Genomic DNA, 18553 nt, shown 5'->3' with positions numbered 1-18553 from the left:
GCTCTGCTGGGCTGTGCAGTGATAATGCAAAGCCCTGACTTGGCAGTTCTGGATGGGCTTTTGCATAATCCAGCATTAGAACAGGGAGGGTCCCCTGCTATTAGCTGGAGTGTGGAGCACTCAGGGTCACTGACTCCACTTCCCTGCAGCACTGGGCAGCTGAGGAGTGCACTCCCAGTGGATATCCATCCCAGCAACTGCTGGGCCTCCCTTGTCCCACCTGCGGTTTCATCTTGGATGGAGTTGGCTGAATTGCCTTTCTGCTCTCACAAAGTGAGGTGTCTTCTGTGAACCTCTCCAGCTGCTCCTCACCCAGCCGTGTTTTTGATCAGTTTCTCCTTGTATCACCTCCTTTCACTCTGAATTGTCTTTTTTCCACTTTTTCCTCTTATTCCTAAGGTTCTTCCATTCTGCTACCAACCAAGTATTCACACTCAAAGCTTCAGTCCTGTTGATCTTCACATGTCATTTTTGATACAGGATCAGACTTGTTGGTCATGGTATTATCAGTAGCTCTCATTACCCTGTTGGCCTGGTGTTTGCCAGTAAATACATGCAAGAATCTATAAAAATGCTGGAAAAGGTCATGCTGGCTGGAAGCAGGCTCTGAGCTTTTCCTATCAAACTGCATTGTGTGATGGCTGCTGTGATAAGCTCCCAGTTTGTCACATTAAATTGGGTGCTGAGCAGAGATGCTCTGCAGAAGCCTGATTAACACGGGGTGATGGTTCGTAGGAGATAGTCTGTAGGAAAAGTCTATTTAGTTAAGTCATGAGTCTGTATCCTGAGGCTGTATAATACGACAGAGGTTTGCTTGTCTGAATTTTGGGTTAATTTCTCTCCCCGAGGCATCCGTGAGGATCTGCTGTGCCTGCCTGGCCTGGTTTGATAATCAGCATTACGCAGAGGGAAAGCATTGCTGCATGAAGCTGTGTTTGCTCTGGAAAAGTTCACTTCTGCGTAGCCACACTGGTTTAAAAGCCTAAAGTAGGGCATGTAGTGTGGGAGTGAGTAGGAAATTCCTGCTGAAATGTTGTGTGGTTGAGTTTCAGTATCTCCACAATGGCAGCTGGTTGGGACTGGGGAGCTCCAGCCTGCCAGAGTTCAAGAATTACTTGGCCAGTGCTCTCAGGCACAGGGTGGGATGGCTGGGGTTGTCCTGGCCAGGAGCTGGACTGGATGATCCCTGTAGGTCCCTTCCAGCTCAGGATATCCCATGAGCCTGTGACTCAGATTGTGCAGATGTGGTCTCTCGTGCCCACCTTGCTTGCTGTGCTGAGAATTCTGCTCCAGGAAAGGTCAGCACTGATTCTCTGATGGTTTGTCTGAGAGTCTTATCAGTCCAATGGAGGTATTTTGGTGGAGAAATGGAGTTTTTTGTGAATGAAGAGCCTTCAGCACCGTGCTTGCTTGGGCCTTTTGTTTCTTGTCAGCTGAGGCCACTGCAGGGATGTTCCCCACTCCAGGGGCTTGCCCGTGGTTGAACCTGGGATAACTGCAAAAACCTGTCAGCTGAATTTTAGCAAGTCTCTTCCCTTTTGCCTCACAAGCAGCAGACAAAATGCTGCCAGAACTGTTTCTAATTTGGTATCTGGTAGAGCTGGGGAGAAGACACTGCTTTCAAATGAGTTTATTATTGTCAGCCTCCACCCTTCTGCCACTTTAGGGGCAGCTGATTTTAATTGCACATTCCTGAAACCCCAGACACAGGTCCAAGGCCCTCAGAGGCTTTTCCTGTGTAACCCAGTGTGCCAGGCTGGGATCCTGGCAGGATGCAGTCCCCGCAGCTCTGAGATTATTCTTTTTGCAAGCCACAGCAGAAGGCACTGACAGTTTGTTATTGGGAAATAGGAGCTGTGAGCTCGGAGAGTTCCATGAAGGAGCATTTCTTTTTTTTTTTTAATTATTTTTGTAAGTCTCTCCAAGCCCACTGGTGAGTGGGGTGTGCCTTTGCACCTTGCTGGGTGTGCTCTGGGTTGGAATCCATGGGCTGTGCTCACCTTGGGGGCCTCCAGAGGTTCAGCATTCCCTGCTGGGAGCTGGTGCTTCTCACCACCAGCCCCATTTGCACTTCCTCTGGGAGAATTCCCCAGCGTCTTGCACGATGGGGAATTTGCTGTTTCTGTGATGAACCAGGCTGTTTACTATGGGCCATTATAATCCCTCGTGACTAACCACTTTCTTTTCTTCCCAAGTTTGTTTTTTTCTGTGGAGCAGCTCCTTGTGCTCAGTTAACTCTGTCTGCTGAAAGAAGATGAAGACTTATAAAATCTTGGACTTCTTTTTTCACTCTTGAGTGCCAAGGATAATAATTGAAATGGTTTTTTTTTTGCTTGTTGTCCAAAACTTGATTTTTTTTTTCTTCCCAAGAAAAAGTTCTCTTAATTTTAAAAAATCTTTTCAGGTCTTTTTTCTATAGATCTTTTGAGGTACATTTCAGTGGTTGAACACAGTGGTCTGGTTGACAAGATGGTGTTCAGTCAAAGTTTGGGCATGGATGAACTTGGAGGACTTTGCCAACCTTAATAATTCTGTGATTTAATTCGAAGAGCAGCTTTTTACTAAACTTGCAAATAAGGAGAGTGAATGTACATTCAGTTGTTTTATAGAAAAATCACAGCTTTTTCCAAGGGATTTGGGGTAGTGCTTCCTGCCTTTTGATGTATGTTACAGCAGAGATGATTGTTAGTAAAGGAACACTGTTATAAGAGATACTAATTAGTCTGGGAATAAAGGGGTCTGGATTCTTGGATGTGATGTGATCTGACCACGTCTGCTCTCAGCACTTCATTTTCTCCTGTAAAATGAAGGTGCTGACATTTACATATCTTTGTAAAGCACTGCTGGCTTTACGGGCATTATCTGGGCTAATTGAGGCTTTGTCTTGGATTTATTGGATGTCAGACTTTGGCCGTGTATTCAAAGATAGCATCTAATTATTCAGTAAGAGAATATAGGTTCCTTTGTGTATTTCCATTGTTTATTTTAACATTTAATTGTTAATTAAATTGTTAATTAATTAAATTGTTTAATTTAAGAGAAGAAGAAAAGGTGATTTGTGCAAATGAATGGGAAGCACAGCAAAGGAAAACATGACAGTGTCCTGCGTGGCACTGAAAGGGCGTTTTGGAGTAATTTTATCACCAGAAATTGGAAAGGAGAATGAGCCAAGTCTTCATGCTGTCTCAGGGCTGATGAAGGCTGAATGGTGCCTCCCATTATTTGTATTTCCCGGAGGTTTTGCCCTGCCTGGCTGGATGGTTTATCCTCATCAGGCAGGGGAGGATGGGAGAGGCATCCACACCCTGTGCCCTGCCTCCTCCCCTCGGGACTGCTCCCAGGTAACTCTGCTCTGGTGCAGGCACTTTCTGTAGCACATGAAAACTGCTCCCATTCTGCTGCTAAAGGCAGCAGTGAGCCCTGTGGCAAAGGTCAGGAGTGTTTTACCTGTTCAGGTGAGTCTGCTGTCCACTGGAAGTTGCCGAGTCTCTGCAATAACTTCAACAGTTCACGTGTTAGCAGAGATCAATACTCTTAACTAAATGATACTAAACCAAGTAATTGTTAATCAACAGGCTGGGAGAGCTGGGGGTGCTCACCTGGAGAGGGGAAGGACCCAGGGAGAGCTCAGAGCCCCTAAAGGGGCTCCAGGAGAGCTGGAGAGGGACTGGGGACACGGCATGGAGGGACAGGACACAGGGAATGGCTTCCCACTGCCACAGGTTAGATGCTAGGGGAATTTCTTTGCTCAGAGGGTGCTGAGGCCCTGGCCCAGGCTGCCCTGAGGCTGCCCCATCCCTGGCAGTGTCCCAGCCCATGGAACAGCCCGGGCCCCAGGGCTCATCTGTCCTTGCAGGGCAGAAAGTGTCCCCTGGGCACTGAGGGGTGCCTGTGCCAAGGATTTCCCACTCAGGAGAGCATCTCTGTGCTTGGCAGGGCTCAGGGCCACCAGGGCTCAAGGCCACCAGGGTCTGCCTGTGTGAGCCCCAAGGGTCTCGAGGGGTCAGTCTCTACTGGCCTGATGTAACATTTCTGCCAAAAGTGGGAAATCTGTGATTTTTCTGCAGTCTCTGGTCAAACTGTTTGATTTTTTCATTTCTCTGTTGCTGTCTCAGTTTCTGCCTTCAGTTTTGTCACAGTTTATCAGAGGGAGACTCTTTGAGAGGAGTCTCAGCCCTTGCATTTTCTGTATCAAAGTCTTTGTGTTCTCCAAATACTCTTGGTGAAATGACACAATTCTTAGTCATCAAGATCTTGTCTTCTTACCCGTCCTTGGAGGCATAACTCGTGTCTTTCTAGGGTTGGTAAGAAATTGCTTTAGTATTCCCAGATAACTAATTAATCTCTGATTAATATTAATATTTCTATACCCAAATGGCTTCCTGCATTAGCAACCAGTTATCACAGCAAATAACCTGGCAGTATTTGTACATAAAGCATCTCACTGGTTTTGGGACTGGCTGTTCCTTGTTACATGTAGGACCCTTCTTTAGGTGGATGTATTTGTAATTATTTCATGGAACCCCTGACTGGTTTGGGCTGGAAGGACCTTGGAGCTCATCCTGTTTCAACGCTGACACCTCCCACTATCCCAGGTTGCTCCAAGCCCTGTCCAGCCTGGCCTTGGACGCTTCCAGGGATGGGGAATCCTTTTCCTTTCATTAGAGGCTTTTTCTAACTCAAGCGTTGTGATAGAATTTGACACACACTGCACATCTCACAGAACCTGAAAACTGAATGTTTTCAGATTTTAAAAATGGAGGCTTCAGACACAGAGAATGCTTGCATCCATTTTTGGGGCACGTTTGCAGTTTGGAAATGAAGGACTTCATCAGCTGCTCTCTGTGGTAATGACATCTCACAGAACACCTTGCAAAAGAAGGAGTAAGAGGCAGAGCAGGAGATAGGGAACTGCATTCCAGAGGCAGTGGGGAGGTAATGACTGCACTGATGGCTGGGGAGGTGTCATCCCTGGTGAGCCTTGGGAGCTGCCTGTGGTTGATGGAAAGCAGAGATTGCCTAGGAATCTCCTTGCTTCATTTGAATATTTCCATGTATTATAAATGCGGCCAAAAAATGAAATGCAGGAGTTCTCTGGGCTCACCAGGCATCAGGAGTATGGGTTTTCTGAAATGCAGGGATGGCAGCAGACAAATATGTGAGTCTTTGAATTTGGATCCGTTTGGGTTATTTTTGGAGTGCTTAGTTGAAAGAAAATGTCATTTTTGCAAGTAAAACATGTTTTTTCATTACTTGAGTGTTGTCGGTGGTTATTATTACACTGCTCATGTTTCAAAACCTCTTAGAGTGACTTGCCTGTAGTTCACACTTAAAAATCAATCTAATGCCTCTGTTTAGCAAGCTTATTTCTTTAAACTGTTACCTTCTTTAACCTGCCTGCAAATTGCAATAATTTTTTTTGAGCATATTGCATTCTCAGATTTATTCTGAGTCCTCCCAGTACATCAGATTTGACTCCTGTTCCCTGAGATACCAGTATCCCTTTAAGGGTGACAGGATTTTGCCACAGCAAGCACAGGCCATCTGCATTCCTGACTGCTCAGCAAGGGAAGTGCCTGTTTGCCCTGGAGACCCAGAGATAGCTGAGAGAAGGCTGGGGCTCAGCTTTGAAATGTTAATCTGCTGCTTCTGTCCTTCCAAGATTTTGCCCAGGGAAGGCAGTGGGTGGGAAGTTGGTATTAATTTAGAATTTGGAGCTTTGGCACAATCTGTTGCAGGTTTAGCACATTATAAATCGCTTAATATTTAAGGAGGTATTGAAGTTAAGATGGAACTTTGTCCTGGTTTCAAAATTGGCAAGAAATATCACCCTGATTTTGAAGAAGTGCTTTAGCTGCCAAGTAAAAATAGCAGTCAGGATCCTCCCTGTGATGAGGAGCTCTCTGCAAGGTTAATTTTTCAAGGTCCCTTATGGGATCCTTGCAGGGAGTTTTACTCCCACACAGGAAGGATGCAGGAGGAACAACCTTCCACACTTTGCCATTGTCATTTTTACAGGGCCCTCAATTGTACTGTGATCCTCACAGGGGCTGGGGCTCTGCCCTCGGGAATGATGCATCTTATTTGAGCTAAAAGGGAAATTGGGCTTGGATTGGGCCACAGCAGTTGGGTTCAGATCCTTCTTGTGCCAGATGCATCCTGCCAAGCTGTCGTGCCATAACCTCTCAGTGCTCTTGGGGCTTCCTGGAGATTGAACATCCTGGGAGGGCAGAGGTGAGGGAGGGAGAAGGAAATGGGAGGGAATGTTGTTTTCCATGCCTGTGCTATCATAGAGAAGCTGGAAAAGTCTGCAGGGTCATAGCAGGGATTTGAGTGTGTCACTTCCAGTGTGTCCCATGAGACATGTGGGTTGGGCAATCCCCTGTGCCCAGCTGGCTGTTTAGGGAAGGGATGGGCTAAAGTCCTCCAGGCAAACCTGGGAATGCCTGTGAACATCAGGGCACAGTGCTTCAGTCAGTCCCTGTGAGATGGAGACAATAATTGTCCCTTTTTCTGCCCTAGTTGTTACTGAGCTGCTGTGCAGTGCCCAGGAGAGCAGATCTTGAGTCTTCAGGTACCTGCACAGGTGCAGATCTTGTAAAAACCTGACCTCTGCATTGTATTTTTTGTTTTCCCTGTGTGAGCTTTGCAGTGTGGCTCCCTGGGTGTAGCTTTCCCTGCACTTTATCCCTTTGTTCCCTTTGTTATCCCTTTGGGCTGCCTGGCTGAAGTGAGTGAAGGTTTGTGTTACCCTCCATGGAGTGATGCCACATCTCCTCACTGAGGCTCCTGCAGATTTGTGCAGGTGCTTTTGGGAGTGGTGATGATGATGCAGGCAGGTGCTCAAAAGGAGGAAATAAATAGGAGAGAGACATGTGCACTAAAACTCCACAAAAATACAATGTTTGCTGTCTGGAGAAGGGCAAAGTCGATAGGGAAGGCAGTTTGATTTTTCAGCTTTTAAGAGGATGTAACAGTGAAGAATAACACAACCTTAAAGAAGAAAGCTTGAGTGTCCCCATTGCAGGAGAGCTGTAAACCTTTGAAATAGGGCTTTGTCCTGCAAGTGCTGAGAGCCAGAACTGCAGCAACACAGGTGCACCTCTGGAAACTGCCTGTTAAATGGGTTAGAGCATCCAGTCAAGGCTGCTGTCTGAATTAGCTGATTGAACATGTCTATGGTCAGGTTAAGGACATGCAGAATTGGTATTTTTAATGTATATATATTTCCAAGTGAGGAGTTTGATTGGGGTTAGGGTAAGTCTGAGAGAGGGAGTCCCTTTTGATTTCTTCTGTACTTTCAGATTAGCAGTGCTGTGATAAACACACTGTTTGTGCTGGCAGGGAGCAGGTTATGCCCCTCTTAGTCATCCTGAGCTGCCCTTTCTCCCCACATTGTCCTCCTGTAGATTTCAATGGCACACAGCAGTGCTTGCCATGAGTGAGGTGGCAGTGCTTGATCCTGGGATAAAGACTGAGTGCAAAGCGGGTTAGGGAATTGTCCAAAATTTCATCTGTAATTACAGCCTGCACAAAATCAAAGAGTATTTTTTTAAAAGAGCAGCAATTCTGGGAGCAGCTTTCCTTTGCATATTTTTAGCATGTATTTGCTGTTAATTTACATTATTCTGTGGTCCTGGTGGGGAAGATGCTCTGGGCTCTTGCAGCCTTTGGTTTCTGGAGGGTCTTAATAAACTCAACAGAAATGGACCCCCCGGCAAGGATTTCTTTCAGTAACACTCCAGTATTCCCCATCAGGTTTATTAGGGGAGACCACATTGGGGCCTTTCAGTACTTAAAGGGGGTTTAGAAAAAACAAGGAGAGTGACTTTTTACACAGGCAGAATGGTTTCAAACCAAAGGAGGAGAAATTCAGATTAGATATTAAGAAATTCCTCCCTGTGAGGGTGCTGAGACCCTGGCACAGGTGCCCAGAGGAGCTGTGGCTGCCCCTGGATCCCTGGAAGTGTCCAAGGCCAGGCTGGACACTGGGGCTTGGAGCACTCTGGGGTAGTGGGAGGTGTCAGGGTTGAAGCAGGATGAGCTTTAAGGTCCTTGCCCGCAAAACCACTCTGGCATGCTGGGATTAGCCAGTTGGTAGGTGGTCTGCATGTTGGCAAATACTTGACTGGAATTGTCCTTCTGCCTTGGGAAGCCCAGTGAAGAAGAGCTGGTTGTGTTTTGTGAAGGAGACACCTGCTGTTGCTTCCCTGGAGCTGCCAGGAGGAATGGAGAAGGCTTTTCCTGGGAGCAGGATGAAGATTGCACTGAAGGTGGCTGTGTCTGCAGCCTGCCAGCAAGCAGGGCGGTGGGGAAGCACAGCTCTGTCCTCCTCAGCTGTTGCCCCTTCCTGCTGCAGCAGATTTGAAAGCTTTTCATGTGCAGCTGACGGGACTGGCAGCTCTTTGGTGCTTGAGATCAGCTGTAGCCCAGTGTCACGCTCCTGCAGGCCAGGGCAGGCAGCTGCTGGATGCCTCTTGTTTGTCCTGGTGCCACAGGAGGTCAGCTGGGCTGGAGGTGAGATGGCAGAGCGGGTTCTGCTCCTCCAGCAGCAGTGAGGTTGATTGGGATGATGGGGTTGGGTAACCTGGTCTTTACCTGAGCTCGTCCAGCTCCTCCAGTGTGCACGTTTCACCTGATGGGTTTGTGTGGCAATTTGAGATGACTGAGGCTTTGCCCAAGTGACACTGGAATAGCCCCTGGTATTTTGTGTGTCCTTGTCCCCATGCACACCTTTGGAGTGATGCTGGACCGGGGAAAGGTTAAACCATTGACAACAGCAGCCTTGAGAGGAGCTCTTGTGGTTCTGTTCACACATGGGGACATCTTTTAGGTTCATTTTCCTTTTGGTGCATTTATTCATCCTTCTTTCCTCCTCTTCTTTCATCACTTCTTCCCCCACAAATATCTGAAGCCTAAAATAATGTTCTTGCCTTTTATCTGCCAATAGTCTGACACCAAGTAGTTCCTCTCCATAGCCATGAATTTATGTTTGGCCTCTTTACTCAGGTGCTAGACAGTATTTCTAACTGCGCAGATGGTGAGTCTAACACAGGCCTCTGGGTTTGACTATTGTGTTTGTTTACATCTTCATGGTACAATAATAACGCAGAAAGACAAACTGGAAAATTGGGAAGTGCAACCTCGGGCCTAATCCTGAAATGTGTGAAGGGCTTGGACATCCCAGGGTGCACAGAGAGCCCCTGAGCACTGCCTGCCTTTCTGGATTGGGTGATTTTTAAGTGGCATGGCCACTTCCTTCATCTCGTGTCCAACACATCCCAGTGCTCCTGCTGGACAAGGGCAGTTTGAGATGTGAAATGCCAGGGGTGAGGGGACCTGGCGTGTCTGGGGCTGTGACAGCCTCACGCCCTCGGTCCTGCACGTCCCCATGAGCTCTGCATTAACACTGAGGCTTTTCCTCGTCTTTTTTGTCATTCTGTTTGGGATGAGTGGAGTGGAAGGATTGGAAGGGATGAGGGGTAGGTTCCTGTGTGTTAGAGAACCACAGGTGAATGAGTTTGTGCAGATTAAAACACAACACTTGTACAAAGCAGCTCACTTCTTGGAAGATCCCTCAGCTTTGGAGCTGCCAGGTCAGAAGGAGGACTAAAAGTAAATCTTAAAACGCTAGGGCTTAAAACCAGGGCCAGCTAAGCAGCTTTAAGTCATGCCATGAGGCTTCCTTACCCCTCTGGGAGGTGCTGCCAGTGCCCAGCAAGGAGCAGCAGGGCTGAGGCTCAGGGCTGGCCACGGGAGGGTGAGAGGGGATGCTTTTCCCAGCACCTCTGGACACCCTCTGCTTCTGGAGCTTCTGCCCAGAATTTTGTTGATCATTTTGTTACTTTTCTCTTCATTTGCAAGCAGTCTCCAGTGCGGGGTGGTTCCTCCTCTTTGGTTCTGAGCTTTGTCGGGTTTGGCACAGAGCAGCCCTGGGAGCTGGCAGCACTTGGGAGCAAACAGGCACTCGGAGCAATTCCTGAAGGAAAAGCTGTCACCCTCTGAAGGTCATGAGTTGCATCCTCACCCGGGGCACCACTAATGTTGGTGTTTTTTTTTTTTTATTACAGTCTCACAAAGTGTGAGTTCTATGGTAGTTCTCTTTAACAAGGTGAAAATGGAGATGTATTCTTTTTCTATAAAGTTTTTAAGGGATAAACTGTTTAATTCAGAAATGATGCTTAAATTATTTTTATTTTTAATCTAATAATTAACTACTTGTGATTCTCAATGCAGATTTTTTTATTTAGTTACACAATACTACTTAAACTCATGAAGAATGTGAAGAAGGCAAAGAGGAAGGATTAGCTTTTGCTCTAAAACTTTTATCTTGTTTTATATAAATTATCATATTCTAAAATTTTAAACTCTAAGTTTTCTACTATATGATATTACACACTTTTATTTTAACTATACACTTATAATTTTAGTTCTATCATTTAATTTTGGAAGATTTTTTTTACGGTCTTAGGTTAAATGTAGGGTTCTTTTGGGTGTTAGTGTTTGTTAGTACAGAAAATTGAAAATTTTCAGCAAGTAGGGTTCCAACATCACCCCTCAGTGACATTTGTCAGGGATCTGGTGCCAAGTGGAGCTGCTGCTCTGCCTGTTTGTGAAGAGCAGGGTGAGGTGGTGACATCTCAGCTGTGGCGTGGCAGGAGCAATGACAAGTTCTGCTCGTGGCGAGCATTGCAGCGATGGAGACAGCGAAAAGTGTCTGGTTTGTGCTTTCAAAAGTTCTCCAAAATCACATACTTTGAGTCCATTTCAAGGGTTCAGGATGAGAAGGGGGGGGGAAAGGTTTTGGGGTTAAAGAGATGATCATCTTCTTGTGAAAGGTGTCCCTGCCCATGGCAGAGCTGGTCTTTAAGGTCCCTTCCAACCCTTCTATGATTCTTCTGATATTTCTTTACACAGAAATTAATTTGTTTCTTTTACCTAAATTGCAGAATCAAATACCACATTTCCAGCCATCACATATTTTGTTGGTGAACCAGATTCTTATCTGGCAAAAAGTCACCTGGTCCAACTCCCCTGACTTCCTTGGAGTCACGCTGGTTTCCTGCTGAAGGGTTTGCCTTCTAAGAAAATTGCAGTATTCACTGAGGTTGCTTGTGGTAGGGAGATTGTTCCAGTAGCCTCTGTGTTAGCCAAGTCTTTTTCCTTGAATAAAAAGTTAATTAATTTCAGAACTTGTTGGCAGTAGTTTGAAAACTGGAATTTGGGATTTGTATAGCAATGTTTCCGAGAAGCACGTTTAAAACTGAAGTACCAAGTGTTCTTTTTAAAGTCCAACACAAGCTCCAGGATAGTTCCTTGTCCCACAGAAATCATCTGGATGACAGGAAAGGGGAAGTTAGTAGAGAAAACTGCTGAATTTGGATGTGCTTTTGGGACTCTGGTTAAAACACTCAGCCTCACTGGCGTGTGCCAGGGAATTCTAGGAAATCTGTCAGTTGCTGTAGAGACAGCTTCCTCAAAACTTGTTTTTAGTGTTTCATTTTCTTAATGCCTATGTTTATGTATAGCCTCATAGCATAATGATCTCATATCAGAATATTTATATGTATTTATGTAATGGGATATGTAAAAATACAAGTTATGCAATGTGAGTATGTATCCAGTTTATGCAAAGTTTCTTCTAATGTATCTAAAAAAAGCTCAGGGTGGTGAGATCAGCACTGCCAGTGAAATCTACTGTTTTCCTGCACGTTTTCAGTCATTCCTTGTGCTTCAGATAAAGGCTTTGTGCCCACTAAAGATGATTTTTAAGCATCCATTTTATTGAGGGCAGTGTCCCTTCCTGGCATGGGCAGAGTCATTGTGGCACTAAAGGCTCTAATACCAGGGAGAAGAGGTGGTTAAACTTGTACCTGTGCTAGGTGAACATTGTGTTTTGTGTTCCCCAGAGAGGTGGTTTAATTCAAAATAATGTTAGTCCTCAGAGCTGTGTGGCTGCCTGAGTTCCTGGTAAATCAGGCCTTGCTCTGGGTTCTGCCTGGGGGAGGAAGGGTTCCTGCATCTTGGATCAGGATCAAGGTTCCCTTTGTGATCAGAGCCTGGTAAAAACAAATCCAGGCTCACATATGTGGGAAATAAAGTACTAAGTTTCCTTTTGTTGTATTTCCTGAAAATAGCTGTAACCTTTTCTGGCTCCAGTTGTATTTTTTAGGTGGCGATGGTACGCACCAGAGAAGTATGCAGAGGAGCATCAGATAAAAGATAAGACAGGAGAAGCAGCTCTGTGATGTGTTAGCTGAGGTTAACACCACTGGGGTTAATCACCTGATGTTGCATCAAATCCCTCAACAAGGCAGAAGAACTGGTTTAAAAAAGAGAGCAGAAAACGCGCGTGTGGTTTTCCTTTATGTGTTCACCTCGGCGTAAGGCCCGTGGTGGTTCGTGTGTTCCCAGGTGCCTCTCACAGAAGCTGTGGACCCTGTGGACCTGGAGGAGTATCTCAACACCCACCCTCTGGCCGTGGAGTCGGGGCCCCTGCGGGACCTGCTGGAGTTTCCCCGCGATGACATCGAGGTGGTTTACACCCCCCGCGAGTGCCGGACGCTCGTGTCGGCCGTGCCCGAGGAGAGGTGGGACACCAGCTCGCCTGGTGATGCTCCAGGGAATGAAATATGTGTTTAAGGAATCCCCATCATCTCTGTGATCTTTGGTGTTTGTTCTTTTAACAGCGAGATGGACCCTCATGTGAGGGACTGTGTCAGGAGTTACACGGAGGACTGGGCCATCGTGAACAGAAAGTGAGTGAGAATCGCTGAGGTGTTTGTCACCTTAAGTTCATATTTAAATTCGGGCCAAGTGCTATAAGGAGGCTCAAAAATATTGTCCTGGCTGCTGATTCCATGTGCTCTGGCTTTTCATTGCCTGGTTCAGATGAGCTGATGCTTTGTGTTTGGAAAATTGGATCTTGGATGTCAAAACCCCTTGGGGCATTTTGGAAAATCTAGGCCATTTCACCCACAGTTACTCCTTTACCATGGTACAGCAATTAGAGAGTGTGGACAAGTAAAATTACTTTCAGCATTTGTTTCTTCCTTTGTTCCATCTGGTTTTAGTTATTTTTAGAGACAAGTTGCATTAATTTTGCAGTGATTTATGAGGAGTCACCACCATCTGATAGACAAGGTGCTCTCTGCAGCTTCCTTTGATTCCCAGAGAGACGTGGGGAGAGTACATCATCCAGACAAATAATTGGTACTATTTGAACCATCACAACATTTACCTAATGAGTTAGCAGTGCAGAGGATGGGCATGCATTGATTATTCCATGCAAATCAGCAGGAGGGGTTCTGAGAGGCTTCAGTTGGAGCAGGGACTCTCTCGGATGATTGGAAGTCTGATGACTTCAAGAGCTGCTGTCAAGGAGTGAGTGATCCATGTGATGTGCATCACCTACAAATGACTTGGCTGCAGCTCCAGCTCTGCCCTTGTGGCAGCTGCTACAATTCACTGGTTTAATGTTGTCCTGAGAGCCACTTCAGGAGATGCTCAGGATGTGCTTGGCACTGCTAACGTGACCTAATAAAAAAGTGTTTTGTAATCTCATACCAAAATAAAAAACCCACCCAGAAAGGAACCCAAGAGGGAGGGAGATGTTTTATTAACTCCCAGCCTTGGCAGCAGAGTCTTGGATACACCACAGACCTGGGCAGTGTGACCCACCAGCCACCCACTCCTGGCTTCTCAGTGACTTTCACTGGTACCTGCAATTCCTGGCCGTGATTCCTGCTCTGATGAGCTTTATTTGGTGGGGTTTTGTCCTCTGAGAGTTCATAGCACTTCCTGCTTGGATAAAATCATGGCAGTGCACTGGGTGGAGTTACTGCCGGAGCAGGGGAAGAGCCCAGAAGCTCAGCTGGGAAGGACTGAATTGTTTTTCAAGTAAAGGTGCCAACAATTTCCTCTTAATCCGTCCCATTGGATGGTTCCAAGTCCTCTGGCTAGCTCCAGGGGCACAAACCCCATCTCTTAGAAGAACTGCTGCATTGACTTATGACATTCCATCCTTTTCTTCCCCACTCCAGGGGAAATAATCTTTATTATTATGTCCATCTCTGCCTCCATTTTTTTGCAACCAAAATGTTTTTGAGGCAGGGAAATCCACCTGTTCAGTAATTCCTTTAATGATATTGGAAAAGGTGAGTAAGTTCACTGGCCTGAAAAAAATCCACTAGCATATTCTGATTTCAAGCTTATGGCATAATTTCTGTGTGCTAGACTGAGGAAGTCAGGTGTGACTTAGAGATAATTTGCGCTTGTTGGTGGAGCTGTGATGGAAATGCAGGCATCCAGGTGAGGATTTTATAGATCCTATTGTTCAGGTCTCAGCAACTACAGCCTAGCAAGGAAAATGCATTCCTCCTTTTTTCTCTTCCCTTCCTTTATTTGCTGCTAGCATTTCCATGGTTTTCCCATATCTGGAGCATCCCTCTGTGGTAACTTTAGTGCCAGGCATGATTCTAGATGTGATCCCAGGAAGTGACTTGGAGTGAGTATTGCAGGGAGGCCGTGGCCCTACCCATGTGTGTGTGTATAAATACAGACGTGGTGCCATTTGGCACCCAAAAATTTGTTAGTCAAAGAGATCTGCTCCTGTCAGCACACCAGCAGACTGTTCACTTGTAGGAGCTCTCACGCTCTGGGGAGCTCTGAGGGACCCACTTTCCTTCCAAAGATGCTATGTGAAGATACTTGTTTTAGTCAGGGTTGGAAAATTGTTCTCCAGAGGTGCTCAGGATTTTCCTGACTTGCTGTTTTGGTTTTCCAGTTAATCATTTTATCTGCTCCAAGTCAGTTCCTGCTCCAGCAGAACCACTGGCCTTCAGCCCTCGTGTTCCCGGCCTGTTTTTAGCTTGGCATCACAATGGCACGTTTGACAGCGACTTTAATTGGCCCTTGATAATCCTCCTTTTGACATCACCCAGAGTGGCTTTATAGATGAACAGAGTCACATTGTAGTGCTGGAATAGTGGCTGTTGGATGATGCCCCAGCTCCAGTGGAGCTGACTGGGAATTGTGTTTGCAGAGAGCAGCTCCTGCCTCGGGAGCACCCGCGCTGACAATGCTGGGTTTGTAACTGGGTGCTGCTTCTGGGGTCGGGGTCAAAAGGGCTGCTAAGAATGTGTTTGAAATCCTCTGTTTGCAGATACCACAAGCTGGGGACTGGGTTCAATCCCAACACCTTGGACAAACAGAAGGAGAGGCAAAAAGGGCTCCCCAAACAGGTCTTCGAGTCTGACGAAGCTCCTGATGGCAACAGCTACCAGGATGAACAAGTAATGTGCCTTTAAAACCTCGCTACATAAAACCTAATTTATAGTCCTGCTTTAAAAGTGCAGTCCTTTTCCCATTAGAAGTTGCTTTTAATTTGTTGGCTCTCAGGACGACCTCAAGCGCCGCTCAATGTCGATCGACGACACTCCCCGGGGCAGCTGGGCCTGCAGCATCTTCGACCTGAAGAACTCCGTGCCCGATGCCCTCCTCCCAAACCTGCTGGACAGAACCCCAAACGAGGAGATCGACCACCACAACGAGGACCAGAGGAAGTCCAGTAGGCATAAGGAGCTTTTTGCACTACACCCAGCACCAGATGAGGTATTTTTGCATGCATGTGGGTGAGATTAAAAAAGTGAAGGGGACTGGGAATGTGAAAGCTGTCAGACTGCCAGGGATTTAAAGGATTTAAGATCACCTGTGTTTAACATGCAAGAGAACTGCAGCTGTTTTGTGTTTTTCAGCATATTGTCTTGCCCATAGATATTACTTTCTGAAGATTGGGTTTCCCTTCTGGTTATGCAATTGTAGAAACATTAAAGGGATTTAATTTAGCATATTTATAGCTGCTGATGAATGCACCGTGGTGGGAAGCCTCAGATTAAGTTGGTGCTGTGTCTTAGAACAAAAAGATTTGTTTGCCTCCTGGTTCTGCTGGTGTTTTGTACAGGGGTTGTGTCTCTAATTCCAGGAGGAGCCCATAGAGAGACTCAGTGTCCCTGAAGTACCCAAAGAGCACTTTGGCCAAAGACTCCTGGTGAAGTGTTTGTCCCTGAAGTAAGTACCACTCCAACAGACAGAAATTGAGAATTTAAATCTGCTGCTGTATCCATGTGCATCTGGAATAACTCCACTGCTTTATTTATTGCCCTGGAAGGGTTATTGCATTGTTTGGTCATAGGCTTCCAGGTTCATTTTGTAAAGTTGAGTTACACAGTTGTATCTTCAAGACTTCCTGCAGACTGATGTGATGAGACAGGAAATATCCTCCTCCCCTGGCTTTCCTCCCTGTTGCTTTCCAGCTCTACCTGTTCCATGTCACTGGCACATGACATGAGGCTTCACCACGCTCCTCCAGGGCTCTGGTTGGACACTGACTGGTGTTCCCCTCCCTAACGAGGAAATTTGAGATTAAATTTAAAGATTAAAAATGCTCGAGCCTTAAAAATATAAAGACATCCAAAGATTTCCCAAAGTTTAGGCTCAACAACCTTGACTGTGTCCCTTTAAGAGTGAAGACTTTATACACTTAGTAAGCATTAACTGGAGGAATAGAAACCTGTTAAACAAGTTTAATGAAGTGGAGCTCCTGAATATAGGGTTACCTGCAGCTGGTTCATTGCCTATAACTCTTCTCTAATAACACAAGGTAAAATTTTACTGTTATTCCCTTGGAGAAATAAAGTACAAAACTGATTTTCCACACTGCTGTATTCATCTTCTGTGTCCTCAGTTAGGTCAACCCTTCTTATTAGAGAGCTCCAGTTGCTGCTCATAACTGAGATATATGTGTGGGACATTTCTCCTGCTCGTAGAGTACTCCAGGACCTAATATAGCCATAGAGATGAACTGATTTTGCAGCCTTTTATGAACTGGAACAACATAATATGCAGTAGCAGTGCAGCTTTCCCCCTCCAAAGGAGGGTGTCTTTAGCATAAATAAGTTAGATGCTGGAAATTAGTGTTTTCTGCTCTTTAAGCATCTCTTGCTGACTGCAAATTTATAGCAAATCTGCCCAGCTACATGTTTGCTTGTGTACCTGGGAATCTCTGAGCCTGTGCTCGGGGATGCAGTCCAAGATTGTGCCATCTCAGTGGCACAAAACAAGGACATTTTTCCCCAGGGAGAAAGCTCAGGTGACCTAAGCAGGGTCTTTTCCAGGTTAATCTCAGCTCTGTTGCAAAGCTGGAGAAAACACCTGTTTGGTGGTGTTGTCCCTGTTGGAAGGAGGAGTTCCAGGCTGAAGCTGGGAGCTCCCTGCAAGGGCTGGGTGTGGAGGGGATCCCAGCGTGGATGGGCTGTGGATTTTGTGGGGAGGCTGTGCAGACAAGAATGGCATTTCAGCCCCTGCTCGCTGTGGTGCAGGGACAGGTTTTGAGTGTTTTTAAATTCCTTTAACTCCCCAGGTGTTCTGACAGTAAGCTCAGCTCTGTTTGGTGGGTCAGTGTTCTTGTTGGGAGTGTTGGAATTTGCATAAACACGGGATAACAGTCACTGTGAAGAGCTGGCACCTTTCTAAGGGAGTTTTTGGTATTTTTTGACAACAGTTAACTGTTGAAAATTGCCAGAATAGGTGTCCCTGTTGTCCAGAGGCAGGAGCCTTCTGGCCAGGAACGCTGAGAGGAGCAGTTGGCCATTTATCTGGGGCAGCACAGGAAATTGGCTTCTCCAGGGCATCAGGGGAGCTGAGTGCTCCAGTTACCCCAATTAACAATTCCTCCCCCTCTGAGGAGGCTTTTGGGCTGCTTTGCTTGGCTTTCAGTGAGTTCAAATGGCTTTTGGAAGGTCCAGGGAGCACTGGCATGGTCCTGGTGGGAGGGAGCAGGACAGGAGTGGGGTGGAAATTGGGAAAGAAGATCCCTTTGGAGCAGGAGCAGCCCGGGGGTTGGCTCAGCTGTTCACACATCTCGGTCCCCACCACCCAGGGAGGATCTGGGGACAGGGTTGGTTATTCCTTCTGACTAAATGCAAGTCAACTGATTCTGTGTTTCCTTCTTTCAAGATTTGAAATAGAAATTGAGCCCATTTTTGCAAGTTTGGCTTTGTATGATGTTAAAGAAAAGAAGAAGGTAGGTTTTTAATTACCTGAGTGTGACATTTCCACTGAAATTTAAACACAAGAAATGGAGGAATTAATTCTGGTGGCAAAGCTTTAGGAGGACGGTGACATAGAGGTTGGAAGAATGATGAAGGCATTTCATGAACCATCTTGTGTGTTCTTGTTGGTAAAGCAGTTGAGGTATAACCACTTTCCTAAAAATATTATCTAATATGTCAGTGCCTGAAATCAGAATATCTATATCTATATAATATATATATATATAAATATATATATATAAAAGATATATTTATATAAAATATATATATATGGAGTCCAATTTTGGCTTTCAAAAGTCTCTTCCCCAGAGAGAACTTGGGTAACTGAAATGTTTTATTTAGATTAGGTTTTTATGACTGTCTTAATCTCTTTTTGGTGATTCAGCATGGCTTGAGTCCAAGCAATACTTCAATAATGCACAGAAAGTCACACCTGCTAAAAT

The 18553-nt window shown here is 45.8% G+C and overlaps 1 protein-coding gene across 17 annotated transcripts in view; it reads left to right on the top strand.

Moving 5' to 3' along the window:
* DOCK7 (dedicator of cytokinesis 7) overlaps positions 1-18553 on the top strand; it is a 96195-nt gene that overhangs the window by 10369 nt on the left and 67273 nt on the right. For all 17 annotated transcript variants that reach the window (XR_011001843.1, XM_068198947.1, XM_068198946.1 and 14 more), the window contains exons 3-8: positions 12415-12590; positions 12690-12758; positions 15164-15293; positions 15400-15612; positions 15983-16068; positions 18016-18082. Coding sequence is in view for 16 of the 17 variants with exons in the window: in XM_068198947.1 (XP_068055048.1) it covers positions 12415-12590; positions 12690-12758; positions 15164-15293; positions 15400-15612; positions 15983-16068; positions 18016-18082 (741 nt within the window). In the remaining variant the exon portion in view is untranslated. The remainder of the gene's footprint in view (positions 1-12414; positions 12591-12689; positions 12759-15163; positions 15294-15399; positions 15613-15982; positions 16069-18015; positions 18083-18553) is intronic.

This window comes from Anomalospiza imberbis, chromosome 9 (genome assembly GCF_031753505.1).
Source record: "Anomalospiza imberbis isolate Cuckoo-Finch-1a 21T00152 chromosome 9, ASM3175350v1, whole genome shotgun sequence".
Lineage (NCBI taxonomy): Eukaryota > Metazoa > Chordata > Aves > Passeriformes > Viduidae > Anomalospiza > Anomalospiza imberbis.
The sequence above is the reverse complement of the archived record's forward strand: the minus strand, read 5'-3'. Positions and strand labels throughout refer to the sequence as shown.